Genomic DNA, 15,353 nt, shown 5'->3' on the forward strand with positions numbered 1-15,353 from the left:
GGAGGGAGGGAGGGACGGAGGGACGGGAGGGGGCCGGTGCTCCGCCTACCGCCCCAGAATCACAGAACCCCGGAATTGTTGGGGTTGGAAGGGACCTTTGGCGAGTCCAAGTTCAATCCCCTGCCGAGGCAGGGTCACCTGGAACAGGTGACACGGGAACGCATACAGTTGGTTTGGAACGTGTCCAGAGAGGGCAACTCCACACCCGCCCCAGGCAGCTCTTTCAGAGCTCTGCCACCCTCCATGGAAAGTTCTTCCTGACGTTGCGGTAGAACTTCTTGCGCTTTAGTTCATGGCCATTGCTCCTCCTTGTGTCACTGGGCACCACTGAACAGAGGCTGGCACCATTCTGTGACATCCCTTGGAAATATTTGTATGGATCGGTGAGATCCCCTCTCAGTTGTCTCTTTTCCACACTAAGCACGCCCACCTTGGGCAGTCTCTCGGCGTTCGAGAGATGCTTCAGATGCAGTACGCCTCATCATCTCTGCAACCCTCTGCTGGACCCCCTCCAGCAGCTTCTTGTCTTTCTTGGACTGAGGGGCCTGGACCTGGCCACAGGACTCCAGCTGGGTGAGGCTGGTGTGGGGCTGCGGGACACTGGCGCTGCAGCAACTGGACTGGGAGGGGAGGGGAAGGAAAAAGAAAAAACAGAAAGGAAATATGGGAAAAGGAAAAGAATAAAGGAAAGGAGAAAAAAAAAAAAACAAGGAGGGAGGATATAAGAAGAAAAAAGTTAGAAGTATGGAGAAGGCATTTTCATACAACACAGACCCAGAAACTTTAAAATATATCATGAGGTGACAGGATGCACTTCCAATATCAATCCTGATTTCCATCTCTCAGTCCAGATGACAGGAAGTACCGAAGTGCGCATTGGCAACAGACACCCGATTTACTGAAATAAACACCCTTCCATGCTCGTTTTTCCCTTCTTCCTGCAGTTCTTGCAGTTGTGTCCCAGTTGAAGTACAAACTCACAAGGTAATGCTTCCAAGGGCTAGAGTGACTGATGTGAGCGGAGATCCCTGCAGTGAGGAATAGCAAGGACAACCATCCCTCCTGATACATCTGTTCCAAAATTTAGACTTCACCATCCTCAAGTTTTCTGTGGCATGATTCACCCAAACTCAATATTGACCTGCCTTCTGTAAAGGGAGCAATTCTTGACATAAATATTCTCTTGATATTTTCTCTTCCCAACTCTGTAATTAAAGTCTTAAACTAACTTATTGTATCATCCTGCAGCACAGGAAGAAGTCAGGAACAAACACAGGACAATTACAATAGAGAGGCAACTACACTTTAAATGACTAGAAGAGGTAAGCAGCATTTATTTGGGGCACAATGAAATTAACCAAGAGCAGCTGCTTTTCAGAAAAATTCCACTCTTTTCTGTTTCAGAAACACATAGTTTCCAGAAAACAGCAGTTTCCAGAGCCTTGCATTGTACACAACTCCTCACTTTGAACCCCAAACCTCTCCTGCAGATGCCAAAGTCGGCACAAATACAAAAGCCTGTTTAACCCTTCCAAACACCCATGGCAGCACCAAGCAGGCTGCGACTGGGAACCACTGCTTTCAAAATCCCATCCAGTCAAATCAGGAAAAGATTCTCAATAAACTGAGAGAATTATTCCACCAAATTCAATGGTCTGTGGCCCCCACTCCTTTCCTCATCCTTTTCTGCACTGCTAAGAGGCAGCATGTCCCAAAAAGACATGTCCCAAAAAGCATGTCCCAAACCAAGGACTCTCCAGGATGACATTCCCTAGATTGGTGGCTTGCACAAATCAGACACACCTGAGCCCTACCTCATTAGTTCTATTCACACTGCTTTTTGCAAAATTAAAATAAAATAGTCTTTCAATTTATACAATACATTGGAAATTGACAGAAGAACAAACGTTATATGGTATTCCCAACAAGTCAGTCCCAGTCCTGCTGTGCCATTCTGCCAGGTCACCTGGCAGAGAGCAGCGATGATGTGGTAACACAGAACTGCTCTGACACCTTCTGGCGACAAACTCCACTACAATCACGGCCCTTGGGACAACAACGATGAGGACAGACCAGACACTTCCTCTGAATTTCTCCCCTAAACATCATCCACGATGCAGTGGCAGCACTAAGCAAGAAAGGAGCCACTGCAAACCATCAGCCTCTCATTCATGTCATAGACCCCTACTAAATTAAGACTGAATTAAAAATAATTTCATATTTGAACACAGAATATACAGGAAAGGTATATACTTCATCATGTCTACAATCATATCTGTCATTAGCCATTACTTTTAACCACTGTTTAGTACTTTGATATTGAGAGATGTTTTGCTTTCTCTAAAAGCATTGTCAAGACAAATAGCAGGTTCCCAGCATGACACCACTGCTCAGGCTGCATCCTGCTTGAGACAACAGGAACAGTCAGCACCTTTCACCTGGATAATCAGCTGAGACACTAGCTACACACATCACTTACCAGGTGAATCACTTAAACTTCACATAAAAAACACAGCTCCCTACTCCTGTGGAAAGCACTACAAACAAAGAAACCAGCTTCATTCCCCTGGGGCAGCCTGGAGGGAGGAAGGATCCCACTGCACCTTGGCAGATAGTCCCACAGCTGAGCTGGCCTCATCCTTCTCTCCCCAAGCAGCTTTCTGAAACCACTCACTGAAACCCTAAATTGAAATCATTAACTCTGGAAACACTCCACCATCTTTCCTGGCAACACCATCTGTTGTGCAGTGGATGTAAGGTTTATGAGAAGAAGACACAATGAAATGAACCCAGTGTCATGGCAAAGTGACCCCACATAGACACCTGCACACAAGCCCTAGTGCTGAGGCTGTGCCCTGCCCACTTCAGCAGATGGAGCTCAGGAGTTTCACAGGAACTCTCCGTGCCACAAAGCCATGCAGCCTCCGTTCTCCGTGCAGCCAGGGATCCAGGAGACTTTAATAAAGCACATAGGAAGAACTGAAATCTTCACAATGAGCCGTTTACCATCCAGGAATCAGCTGCTTAGGTCATGATCATCAGCTCCAAAGAGGCAAATCCCAGCATGCAGCTCCAGAGTGACAGTCCCTATGGATAAGCCAGGATACTGTCACCTCAGCCTTAGAGGCACAGACAAGTAAAACTGTCTTGGCTCCAAACAGTTCATGTTTGACACATTTTGCCCATCTTTTGAGCTGGAAAGTAAACTATTTTGTCAGTAAAAGATTTTATTTCAAGTAAATTATGTGACAAAATTTGAGTACAAAATTTGAGTACAAATTTTGTGGCTAAAAGAATTTACAGTTATAATTAACACACATAGTGAGTTATTTATTTTCGTGTATCTGTAAAAAGCATCTTCATTCTGTGTTACCTACAGTGGCCTCACTCTGCCTTCACATGGACCATAATACCAAACCCTACCATTCCCTGCAGCACAAACCGTTCCAGCAGAGAAAATTTATTATTTCCACATCAATCAAAAAGGCTACCAAAATTACTTTACAGTAAATGCAACTCTGCTCATTGCAAAAAGAAAATAATAACTAATTCATCTAAGTGAGCATTTTCTGCTACTGTCAAACATGATCAAAGGTATGTTTGTAACATACATTCAGTGAACCATGTAAGCTTAGAACAGCTGCAAAATAAATGGAAAAAGGTGCTCCTTTACAGAAGGAGCACCATCTTCCCTCGGGCACCACTGCTACAAATAATGTCTTCATGAGCCTTGGCTGCTTTCTCCAGGGGATATTCCAAGCCCACAACAGGTTTCAGCCAGCCAGCTTCTATGCCATCAAGGACTGCTGTGGCACATTCACGCCTTTCCTCCTGCATGTAACAAACACAGTTTTTATGACAAGGTCTTTACATTTTAGAATAGTATTGGCAATTTATGCAAGAATTAAAGCAAATTCCACAACCTGAAAATATTTTATGATGTTCTGAGATTGAATCAAAACATAAAGGAATGAACTAACAAGTTTGTTACAGTGAAATTATTGTCTCATTCCTACAAATAATTTTAACTGTAAATAGAGAGGTGCTAGAACAAGCCAATAAAGCATACTTTAAAATAGAAATGCTTCTCACCTCAGTTGCAAGAAACAGACTCACTCCAATTATGCTGGACTCCTTGCTCATTGTGTCTCTTGGGTTTATCTCAATGCGTCCTCTGCAGCCCACAACCTGCCCAAAGGAGTGTCCAAAGCATGGAGTCACAGCTGTTCAGTGTGATGCTGAATGCACAAAATCAGTGACACAAGCACCCATCATCACCTCCCTGCTCAGGGACTCACTGTCACCCTGCTGGCCCAGGACACAAACACTCACCATCACCCTCCCTGCGCAGGACAGCAGCTGCAAGTCAGCATCCAGGTTGACATTAGAGAGCATTTCTATGATGATATCAACTCCTCCCGGCCCTGTGCATGCCTGTACAGGACACAGGATGTTATTTTAGTGCTTGGGTACCACCATTGATTTTAAACTACAGAAAGTATCCCCTACAGCTCATTGTTTAAATTTTCAATAGAGCCTTTGTACTGCAGCTGACAGCTAGTGAGCTGAATTGTAGCACATTTTGCTGTGCTAAATTGTGATGTGATCCCACACTAGAATTTGCTGAATGTAAGAAATTCTAAATGCCACTGCCTGTGAGGAAAGCTCAGCTCTTCCAGCCTGAGAAAGCTTTTCCTTGTGTAGAAATGAAAAAGGCAGTACACTATTGATCCTACATAAATCTAGTTTAAAGTCTTCCGCAAACAACTGTTCACATTTTGTTAAGAAAAACACAACCTGCATTCTTGAGTCCAGACACAGGCCTACCTTAATTCTCTCAGTGTAATTCGGGTCTCTGTGATTAAAGGCTTGGTGAGCACCATTTCTCAGAATCATATTCATGCCCTCCTCAGTTCCTGCAGTACCCAAAACCTTCAAACCACAAGCTCTGGCAATCTGACATGTTGCTAGTCCCACCTGAGGGGAGAAAAAAAACAAAAGAGAAAATTATTTTACCTCTTTCTTAGAATTTTAAATATTCTACCCGTGACTTGGAACGTCTGCATTTAAAAAGCTAGCCTGGTAAAGTGGTTTTTAGCCAATAATTTGGATCTTAAAGACAGCCAAATACTTTTTAAAAAAGAAAAGACATGAGGCATGGTAAATTTTTGAGGTTTTTCAATAGCCATCAGCATTTGACACAGATCGATGTAGAATGCTGAGTATCTGTCAAATCTGGGCCCTATATTTTTGATACAAATCCAAGGAAATTCTTCTCTTCACAGAATCACCTGCTATTAATACCAGCATTATACATTGCAAAGAAAATCTGCAGGCACAAATTTTATTAACACTACTTCTTTAGAAAGTAAATTCTCAGTGTCTCCTACCAGCTTTGCACTCCAGTAAGAATAGAACCACTACATTTAGTTTATGAAAATTTAAAAAAATACTTATGATGCTAAATGGCATTCTAGTATCTCAAAATAAGATATGAATTCATCTTTTTGGTGTTTAACAAATAATTAAGGAAACTTGGCCTGTTCACAGCAGCTGCTTGGTGCATCACCAGAAAGTGAGCAAGTGCAGAGTGTGGGAGATAAACTAATATGTTGAGTCATAGAGATCTAAAATAAGTTTGTCATGAAAACCCAAAGAAAACTAGAAGTGCAATTTCATGTAATCAGTTGCAGGTTTATATATTCCAGTACCTTTCCCTGTGCAGTCAGCTGTTGGCTCATGGGTAAAAACATTAGAATGTAAACAGAAATGCACAGTCACCCTGCACCAGTCACTTCTTCTCAGAGGACTGAGAACAATTTGTACATACTGGAAAATTAAAGCTTTCTGCTATCAGCAATAAAACTTCCAGACCAACTACCACCTGCAGCAAACACCTGTTCAGTGTGTGACCCTCTGACTGGGGAACTCACACCAGCACTCGTGCAGTCTCACAGTTATTGGGAATGACAGGGTTTTTTTCTAAGAAAGTGTATCCTAGAGTATCTGAAATAAAAACCTAATCTGCTAATCTATTGATACAAATATGACCATAACTCATATCCCAGGAAGCAGATGCAAGGACAGAGAGCAGTTGCCTCGTTGGAATACTTACCCCCCCACTAGCACCATGCACCAGCACGCTTTCCCCTGCTTTGGCACAGCCTCTAAGTGAAGAACACAAGAAATGTTGGCACTGTGACTGCAGCACACACTGACTGAGCATGGGGTTGCAGATACTGACATCAAATCTCATTGTTCACACAGCATTGTTTCCAGTTTATGTTCCAATTACATTCCAATTTATGGCTAAAGAGATACCATAAGCCATTTTGGGAGAACAAGGAGGCGAAATAAATCCTGTGACAGATGACTTGAAGCAACATGCAGCCAGCAGCCAGTTAGAGCCTGGTACTGAGCCTCAGTTGAGGACTTTGGCCTGTCACAGGAAAGCAGTGGTTCTGCTCCACAGCGCCTGTCTGCTTGCTGAGGAAATGAGAACTATTGCTCTTTTTCTTCCCCAGCCAAAATACCAGTGAGTACTGAAAGGGAGTCACATATTTTATTCCATGAAGCCTTTCCAGGTAGATTCTCTCAAGAAAAAAGACTTAACAGGAAAACACAGTCACAAGCTTCTAGATTGCAATTATCTGACAATTCCATCCACAAAACGTTTTTAAACGTTTCCCACTCACCAACCTCCCCCTTTTTAAAGGACGTCGAAAATATGAACTTTGGTATTGTAAATACCAAAGATTAAAGTGCACAAACATGGCTTTGGTGCCTTACTTCTGGAAAAGGGCCCGGTAGGCAGTGAAGTAGGGCACTCCGATCGCTGCTCCCTGCCTGAAGTCCAGTTTGTCTGGCAAAGGAAAGACTCTGTTGGCTGCAGCAACTGCATACTCTGCATATCCTCCAGAAAGTGTTTCAAGGGTGAAAACTCTGTCACCTTTCTAGAATGGAGGGAAAGAACACAGAGAAATCAATAATTTCCCTTACTTTTTCCTTAATAAAAATTAAGATGAAATTTACAGAGGTTTAGGCTATTGCTAACAGCTCTCCTATCAAAATAACCAGTTACATTTGTCAAAAAAATTTTATGAATTCTGATACATAGCATCAATGCAACACCAACTGTATAATTTCTTATATTTAAATCTAAGTATCATAATCATAACCCCACCCTGCAGTGTAACACACAAACCTACTGCCTCATTAACATGAACCTTAATGAACTTTAACCGAAATCAGGAATTCCATCCACAGATTCTAAAGGCAAAACCTCAAAAGCTTTTACAAACACAAAAGAAACATTTCTAAATTATTTAAATGTGAAAATATGTGTCCTCTTAATATACCCTAAGACATCTCTCTCTCATTCAAGTCAAGAGCATCACAATTGTCAGAGGAAGCAAAAAGTCACACACAGCAGATACAGCAAGCTGTTGATAAGAAAATATGAACAAAGATGACTCTTCTCTCTTGATAACCCTTATCTCTCAGATCTCCCAAAATTGTTACACAAATTCCAAATCAGGACATTCCAGCCCAATTTTACCTACAATTTTTATGTTGGTTTGGAACCAAATGTCTAATGACTTAAATGGGAGAACCAATTTAAAAACTAATGTGATGTCGTAGATATCTTTTAGCAAATTGATATTTGCCTTCTCCTGTCCCGAGACTTTCACACTGAGAAATCCAAGTAAAGTTACTAGACAGGAGTAATACAGTATTTGAACAATTTTAGCAAAAAATAACAGAATTTATGGAGCTTTATAAGTAAGCAATTTCCACGTCTCAAATACTTTACAGAAAAATTTTCAGTTCTGCCTAAAATTACTACCCCCAGCAAGAAGCATCCAATCTCAACTTTTTCTGCAATGCCAGAAAAACAGCTCCAAACCCCAGATTTTGTACACCAGATATCACTGCTTTAAAGGCAGACTGCAGTGCCTCTTCTGGGACCTCTGAACTTCAGGGGGGCACAGCATTCCTCACAGTCCCATCAGCAGACTGGTTTGCCAGTGGGATCCCACTATGGGCTTTTACCAGTGAAGGGGTTTCCCCCCTCGAAGGGATTCCGTGATTATAAGCAACAAAACCAGGCAGAGTAGCACAGCAACCAGCCACAGAGGACCCATTAAGCACTAGTGAATTCCACCCAGTGTGTAAATACCTTGAACGCAGTCACGTGCTCCCCAACACTCTCAATCACCCCAGCCACATCCGAGCCAGGAGTGTAGGGTAAAGCCGGTTTCCTGGCATAAGTCCCAGAACGAATATACGTCTCAACAGGATTCACCCCACAGGCATGGACTTTAATTAATACCTAAAAGAAAATACACTTCTTAAGCAATAGCTAAAAAGACTTAGCCCTTGAATTCACAGCATGGCGTTGTAGCATTTTTACTGACTTCTCAAACAGCCTCTGCGACAACCCAGTGTCAAAGCAAAGCTAATTTCAGGGAAATCTTGATGTGGAATATATAGCCCACCGCAGAGTAAAGAGCCCACACTTATTAAGCATGGTATCTCAAGCAGTATGAACACACTGACCAAAACTCAGGTACTCTAGGTGTAGGGTTCTGGGTTGTATCTCTCATTCTGTCCTGCAGGCACTTGTTAAGATTCATTATCACTATTTTCCTTCAGAGAGCTCACATATACCTGGTTTTCTTTTGGAACAGGAACTAACACATCTGACTGGAGTTTAAGCACTTCAGGGCCACCAAATTCAAACACTCGGACAGCTCTCATCACGCTCCTGGTGGCTGCCATGGCGACCAGAGGATCTGCTAAGAGAAACAATGAGAGCCGTGGTACCTGCTGAGGTCACGGGGAGCCTGAGCCACCGGGAGATGGCCTGGGACACCGCCTGGAACACGGCACACACCGCGGGGTCGGAGTGCGGATCGGTCCCGCGGTAATGAACCGAACCAGGGGGAGGGGAGGGAGCGGGGCAAGGGAAGGCTCCGAGCTGCTCTGGACCGTCCCCGCTGGGAGCACCTCCGGGATCCTGGGCACGAGGAGGACGGGAAGCACAGCCGGGGCCGCTGGCCAGCGGGGCTACCGCGGGGTAAGAGCGTTCAGGACCGTGCCCGATGTGATCCCGATACGACGGACCTCGATCGGGCGCGCCCCGCGACACGCTCCCACCGCCAGGCCCCGCCCATAAACACACCTGCACCGCCAGGCCCCGCCCATAAACACACCTGCACCGCCAGGTCCCGCCCACAAACACACCTGCACCGCCAGGCCCCGCCCATAAACACGCCTCTGCCGCCAGGCCCCGCCCCTTGAGCCGCCTCGCGGTCAGGCCGTGCCCCGGAAGCGCTCCTTGCGACCAGGTCCCGCCCGTTCGAGCCGCCCCGTGCAGCCTGGCCGCGTCCCGGGGCTGCGGCGCCCGGCACGGGCGGCGCCGAGCCGCGGTCTCCCCCTCCCGTCCGCTGCCCCTGGAGCAGCGCCGGGCAGCCCGCGCCCGCCGCCTACCTGCGGAGCGCCGAGGAGGGCGGGGCCGTACCACTACTGGCTCCGCCCCGCCGCGCGGGCGCGGCGAGGTTTGTCCGTCGCGGGACGCCGTCCCCCCGCCATGGCGGCGTTCGCGCGGCGCAAGGCGCAGTGCCTCGCGCGGCCCGACCCCAGCCGGAAGCGCGCGCTGGACGCGCGAGCCGCGGAGCTCGTGCGGCTCCTGAACGCGCGCGAGCGCTTCTGCAGCACGAGCTCGTGCGACGGCAGGGTGACCGTGACGGTGCGTGAGGGACCGGGGTGCGGGACCGGGCCGGCAGGGTGACCGTGACGGTGCGTGAAGGACCGGGGGTGCGGGATGGCACCGGGGGTGAGGGACCGGACCCGGGGTGAGGGACGGGAGCGGCAGGGTGACCGTGAGGTGCGTGAGGGACCGGGGTGCGGGACCGGGCCGGCAGGGTGACCGTGACGGTGCGTGAGGGACCGGGGTGCGGGACCGGGCCGGCAGGGTGACCGTGACGGTGCGTGAAGGACCGGGGGTGCGGGATGGCACCGGGGGTGAGGGACCGGACCCGGGGTGAGGGACGGGAGCGGCAGGGTGACCGTGAGGTGCGTGAGGGACCGGGGTGCGGGACCGGGCCGGGCGTGAGAGACGGTGGGTGAGGGATGGGACCGGACCGGCAGGTTGGGTGATCGTGACCGGGGGTCTGGTCGCGGTGTGAATGGGCTCTTGCTTCAAGGGATGCTCCTTTATTTCCAAGGATCGTTTTTGTAGCAGCACGCGGTTAAAGCCACCGAGCTGCCGAGTCATTTTAATGGTTTCTGCCCATCACTAGGACACAGACGGCACGGGGATCCAGAAGAAGAACTGCACGTGGCTGCTGGTAACACATGACCCGTGTGTCAAAGGCGATGTGGTAAGGGCACAGTGAGATACAGCCTTTATATTTATTCATAGAAATGCTCCTGGTGTCATGGAAAACACATTGTGTCAAAGGGCTTTTATACCTGCTACTGAGATGAATTGATACTCTACTCTCAAAATTGACTTTTCCTTAGATGTGTTGCTTAATAAATTCTTCGGACCCATTTTAAGAGAATGCTTTTAAGCTCAGTATCAAATTCTCTGCATAGTTATAAAGGCAGCTGATATTCCAGAAACTTATATAATTTCTTCCTGTCTGGAGTCATATTTAAAATTCTTAAATTAAAAAATCTCTTGAGCCCAGCTTGCTGTGCTAGCAGACAGACACCTGAAAGTGGTGTAATAGGGAATCTCTTATACTGCGTTGTTAATTTAGTGTCATTAAATACTCTGAAGTTCAAAACATCTGTAGTGTGGGGTTTTTCATTTTTAGTATGCTTTCAGAATAATCTACTCTTTGCATATATTGCTTTGTCCCACAAAAGAGGCAGTTGCAAGATCAGCGTTTTCTCACTCAAGCCGTAGTTCACTTTACCATAGATATACATTCTCACACAGGCACAGAAGTGTCCTCCAGAATATTTGTTTTCATTAGTATTTGTTCCAGCAAAGCAAAGCTTGTTAAAATTTCAGGCCAAGGAGGATGCAGTAGGGTGTTGTTAACTATTACGAGAGGAAGTACTCTGATTTTTATATATGTATTTTGGTTTATTTTCCAGATGACAGCACTCAAGAAAGCCACTGGTGATGTTGTGTTCAAGTTTGAACCGTTTGTTCTTCATGTGCTGTGTCGGGAGCTGCAGGATGCACAGCTGCTGGTAAAGCCACGTCAAGTACCATGACACGTTGCTCTGTTACATTCTTGCCTGCAAAAATAAAAGTATTGGCTCCTGGCTAAGCAGTTGCACTTAGAAACAGTCCCAGGTGTGCTGTGTGTTTAATAATTAGGGTAGTAAAGTAAGCTGATGAAAGAACACAGCTTTAAACTTGATGAGGGTTTTACTGTAGTTAGAAAGTAAAAAGACTCACCTGCAGTTCAGGCTTTGAGCAGAAGCAGACTGCTGCATGAAGCACTGCCTGAGGAGCCTTGGCTGCTCTCACTGGCTGCAAGGGCTGGATTTCAGATGGTACTTCACTGCTGGCCAGGTCATTAGGCTCCATTTCCAGTGCATTGAATGATGCCTTTGCCTTCTGCTTTTTCCAGTACGACTGCGGAGAGCAGTGTGTGCCATGCTGGGCTTGTTTTGGCGTTAGTGCAGAAGAAAGAGCTGAGGGGCTCATGTAGAGTGCAGCTGCACTCATCATTGTCAAGGGGTGGCACGACTGTCTGTGAACTTCCAGCTCATTGGGATAAAGTAGTTCAGTGCCTAGAGAGACATTGCATCCCTTCTGCACTGATGGATTCAATCAGGATCCACCTCTGAAAACCACACACCATTTGTGGGTTTGATCTTTAAAAGTATTTTAATGTAACTGTTCTTGAATAAGTTTGGGTAGATGATTTGAATACATTTTTTGCAAAATTGAGATTGTATGTTGCATTGCAACACATCCATAAATATTTTTTTGCTGTGAAAGTATACAAGACCTGTTTAAGCTTTTATTTTTTTCTGCAGCATTCAGTGGCTATTGACTCTGGGTTCAGGAACTCTGGTATTACAGTTGGCAGAGGAGGAAAAATTACAATGGTAAGGACTCTGTTACTGTAAAGGACGTAATAAAGTCATATTGTTATGTTAATTTTTGTACGAGCCAAGACCTGATTGGTGCTTAAGAGCTGTCACAGGGCATGCTATAGCAAAGAAATAGCTTGCTGCTTTAGGTGACAGCAACCTAAATAATCATATGGATAAGCAGGTTTCTTACTGTAATGAACTCCCTACATTATTTAAATAACCTTCATAAACTAAAAAACTTTATTCCAGGTAAATCATGTGTGTGTTTTCAGGCAGTGCGGAGCACTCACTGCTTAGAAGTTCCACTGAGCCACAAAGGGAGATTGATGGTCTCCGAAGAATATATTGAATTTCTGGTACATGTAGCCAATCAGAAAATGGAAGAAAACATACGGAGGATTGACAGGTCTGTAAGAATACACCAGTTCTGTTCATAACATCTACTTTTTCTTCAGTATTAAGTAAGATGTTAGTAACCACTTTTCTCCCTTGCATGTTTTGATTACATTCTAAAGCATTAGTTTCTCCGAGTAATTTGCAGATCCTGAGCAAATCTATAAAAACAGTAACTACAGAATTGTTTCTGTCTAGATTCCACAAAGGCTTGGAGCTAGCTCTGGAAGCTGCTGTCCCTGCAGACACTTTGTTTCCCAAGGGGCCAGAGGAGAGCCACTCTGTGTACATGCGCAGAAGAAAGAGACGGACCGCTCAGGAACACGCTGATTCCAGCAGAGAGCTGGAACCCCATGATGATACTGAGAGCAGTCTTGGTCTGTTTGCTGAAATCATGATATAGACTAAGACATTTGAAAGCAAATGGTGAACTGAAAAAGTTACTGTAATGCTCTTTTTAAGAGACTTATATACTCCTGTGCTCCTATTAGTAATATTCTCATGGATATTGACCAGAAAAAAAGGTAATTAACAGAATTGTGAGCAGGTGCAGCTACAGGACACAGAGAACAAAGCCGTAGAATGTTTTGGGAGTTTTTAAAGTGTACTGTTGAATTAACAAAGTGGTACTCCATCAATTATCCCAGAAATAACTGGTTTGCTGCAGCTTTTCACTCTGTTCTCTGTGGCGGCATTTCACTTCCAGCTTCCTGGGTTTTGCGGAGCCAGCTGGCTCTGCAGGTTTCTCCTTCAGGAAGGGGAAGACAAGCATTGAAGACTGAAGACCATCCACTTGTGAGACAGCCAATACATGCGGTGGAAACACAGAAACCTTACAAAGTAGCCTGTGTGCACCGGTCTTAGACCTCCTGTGTGTTTGGGCGGACTGGTTAAAGTACGACTCAACCCAGGGGCATAATTTCTAGCAATGCAGAGCTGCTGGCCAGGAGCTCTGTGAGCAAAACTGGAGTCCCACAGCCCATGGGGCAGCAGGCAGGTGGTGGGAGCAGCCCACAGCAGGGCAAAGCACTGCAGCTCCTCAGGTGTGGGGACATGGCTTCTGCCACAGGTGCTACTGCAGCATTGTCGGGATGTGGGCTTGTGTCAGACCTTTGCAGTCTCCATTTTCCACAGGCCTTCCTCTCCACTCTGAAGGTCAACTGCCTGTCTGGGCTGAACTGAAACCCCAGGGCTTCCATCAACAAAAGCAACATCTGCCTCCATGCAGAGGGTCCTCCCCAGCCTGCTACCTTAGCAAAGCCCTGGGGAACCCCTGTTGCCATCCCCACTGCTGGGAGACCCACTGTTCCTGCAGATCCCTCTTCACCGCCTGGGGGGCACATCTTGCACACAGAGGAGGGAGTTGTTGCTTATAGATTTCAGGGAGTTTGTTCAGAATAGTCTGAACCCTCCTCTGCATGTGACATTTCTTAGAATGTCTGGCACTGGTCTGTTGGACATGGCTCAAGGGACTGATGACACCAGCACCAACCACAAGCAGTGCCCACAGACCCTGTAACAGCCCAAACCCTCACCCTGTGTAACAGCACTACAGTATTTACATTCTGAGAAATACAGTTTGTCAGAAACTCATCTCGCATTCCTCTGAAAAATGATTAAAAATTCAGGAAGACTTTTTGGCATCTTAACACAAAAATGTTACCCTGTCTGCATCTTGTTACTTTATTCCCTTCATCACCAGTGATTGAAGACTGTTGAGGATCTCGTACTAAAACTTGACACTACAACAAGACAAACAGAGAAGGATCAGGGAAACATGTTACTTCGGTATGTAGAAGAGTTTGTGCAACATTTTTCTGGTATTTTTTGTTTTGGTTTTTTGGTTGTTTTTTTTTTTTTTACCCCATCCAAGGTTGCAGACAGTGATGCTGAGGAGGCTTCACCACCCTGACAGTGTTCTGGCACCAGCAACACCTTCCTTCATGCACCACTGCCCTTAGACCTTGCCCCACACTCACCCAAGTTCCACCAGCTCATTTTGAGGTTAATTTTGTCAAGCTGTGTTTTATTTCCAGCTGCTGTATGGGATTCTCTTGGGCTGTCAGTGTGCAGAGCACAGGCAGCAATTGGGAAGAGCATCCAGAAGCAGCTGGAGGCAGCACCCCTGAAAAGGGGATTCTAGGGGTTATGGCTGCCTGGAAATTCACCAATAAGCAACAAGACTCCTAAAACTGTCAAATCTTTATCATTTTGAAGTGTGCTTAGCCACTTAATTAATCTAAAAGATATTTTTATACTTGCTCTCACTGTGTTAAATTTTTTAAAATTACAATTTCAGTCCCTGTGTACTCAGTTTTTTCAGGGGAGGCAGATGGGTTCATTCACTCCAGGAACTGATTGTCATTTTTCACCCCACAGCATTTCACATCCACACCAGGAAACTACTCAAATCAGTGCCACAGCATTCCCTGTGGCTGTGCCACAGGTTCTGAGCCAGTTGTGCTCCCCAGCACATCCATGCACTTGGGCACAAAGTCACTTGACCTGTTCGCTGGCATAATTCTGTACATGCAAATCACAGATGTCAGGAGTGCAAGTGTTCACTTGAAACAGCTTCCTCTGAAATTCACATACTTAAAATGGTTCACAGGAGTGTGGCAGTAATAGCTGCAGAGTGCAGTGAAATCAATGTTTGCACATGGGGTTAAACCTCTCCAGACCAGGGTGGCTTTGCACCTCTCAGCTTCCACTCCTGCCAGGGCTTCACTTGACTTTAACCAAGTCTCAATTTAATTTAATCAGTCTCAAGTTTTTTGAATTTATCATATTAAATGTATCATGCATTGGAGACTTAGCGGGTTCTTCAGTACTTTTGGTTACTGAAAATACACAATTACTTTGTAATATCTTGTGAATTTGATTTTACATAG

At 45.7% G+C, this 15,353-nt stretch overlaps 2 protein-coding genes and 1 long non-coding RNA gene across 11 annotated transcripts; 2 read left to right on the forward strand and 1 right to left on the reverse strand.

Annotated features, from left to right (window-relative positions):
- The first annotated feature begins 16 nt into the window (after window positions 1-16).
- On the forward strand, window positions 17-1,639 carry LOC128811343 (uncharacterized). The gene is made up of 3 exons (XR_008438323.1): window positions 17-573; window positions 945-1,322; window positions 1,405-1,639. It is a non-coding gene; the product is annotated as an uncharacterized LOC128811343 (long non-coding RNA).
- A 1,580-nt stretch (window positions 1,640-3,219) lies between these two features.
- CRYZ (crystallin zeta) lies at window positions 3,220-9,573 on the reverse strand. Of its 8 annotated transcripts, none has more exons than XM_053985370.1 (9): window positions 9,247-9,573; window positions 8,671-8,798; window positions 8,180-8,332; window positions 6,790-6,953; window positions 6,116-6,167; window positions 4,828-4,977; window positions 4,333-4,434; window positions 4,093-4,188; window positions 3,220-3,831 (listed from the first exon to the last, which is right to left on the reverse strand). In XM_053985370.1, exons 2-9 carry the CDS (start codon window positions 8,779-8,781, stop codon window positions 3,670-3,672), a joined length of 990 nt encoding a protein of 329 aa, XP_053841345.1. In that variant the 5' UTR covers window positions 8,782-8,798; window positions 9,247-9,573; the 3' UTR covers window positions 3,220-3,669. The 8 variants fall into 8 exon arrangements, with proteins under 8 accessions (XP_053841345.1, XP_053841340.1, XP_053841343.1 ...); XM_053985365.1 differs by having other exon boundaries at window positions 9,493-9,522; XM_053985368.1 differs by having other exon boundaries at window positions 8,671-8,795; window positions 9,247-9,297.
- TYW3 (tRNA-yW synthesizing protein 3 homolog) lies at window positions 8,930-14,760 on the forward strand. Of its 2 annotated transcripts, none has more exons than XM_053985373.1 (6): window positions 8,930-9,079; window positions 10,305-10,385; window positions 11,113-11,211; window positions 12,010-12,081; window positions 12,342-12,475; window positions 12,661-14,760. In XM_053985373.1, the coding sequence occupies exons 1-6, from the start codon at window positions 8,930-8,932 to the stop codon at window positions 12,863-12,865; spliced, it is 741 nt and encodes a 246-aa protein (XP_053841348.1). In that variant the 3' UTR covers window positions 12,866-14,760. The 2 variants fall into 2 exon arrangements, with proteins under 2 accessions (XP_053841348.1, XP_053841347.1); XM_053985372.1 differs by lacking the exon at window positions 8,930-9,079 and adding an exon at window positions 9,512-9,751.
- Window positions 14,761-15,353: the final 593 nt, after the last annotated feature.

This window comes from Vidua macroura, chromosome 9 (assembly GCF_024509145.1).
Source record: "Vidua macroura isolate BioBank_ID:100142 chromosome 9, ASM2450914v1, whole genome shotgun sequence".
Classification (NCBI taxonomy): domain Eukaryota; kingdom Metazoa; phylum Chordata; class Aves; order Passeriformes; family Viduidae; genus Vidua; species Vidua macroura.

Bases quoted from the DNA above. Each gene is read 5' to 3' on its own strand.
- CRYZ (XM_053985370.1), bottom strand. From the start codon at position 8,781: ATGGCAGCCACCAGGAGCGTGATGAGAGCTGTCCGAGTGTTTGAATTT. The intron at 6,954-8,179 runs GTATTTACACAC...CCTCCATTCTAG, and splicing joins AGCACGTGACTGCGTTCAAG to AAAGGTGACAGAGTTTTCAC. The intron at 4,435-4,827 runs GTAGGCCTGTGT...TGTCCTGTACAG, and splicing joins ATTACACTGAGAGAATTAAG to GCATGCACAGGGCCGGGAGG.
- TYW3 (XM_053985372.1), top strand. From the start codon at position 9,593: ATGGCGGCGTTCGCGCGGCGCAAGGCGCAGTGCCTCGCGCGGCCCGAC. The intron at 9,752-10,304 runs GTGCGTGAGGGA...GCCCATCACTAG, and splicing joins ACGGCAGGGTGACCGTGACG to GACACAGACGGCACGGGGAT. The intron at 10,386-11,112 runs GTAAGGGCACAG...TTTATTTTCCAG, and splicing joins CGTGTGTCAAAGGCGATGTG to ATGACAGCACTCAAGAAAGC.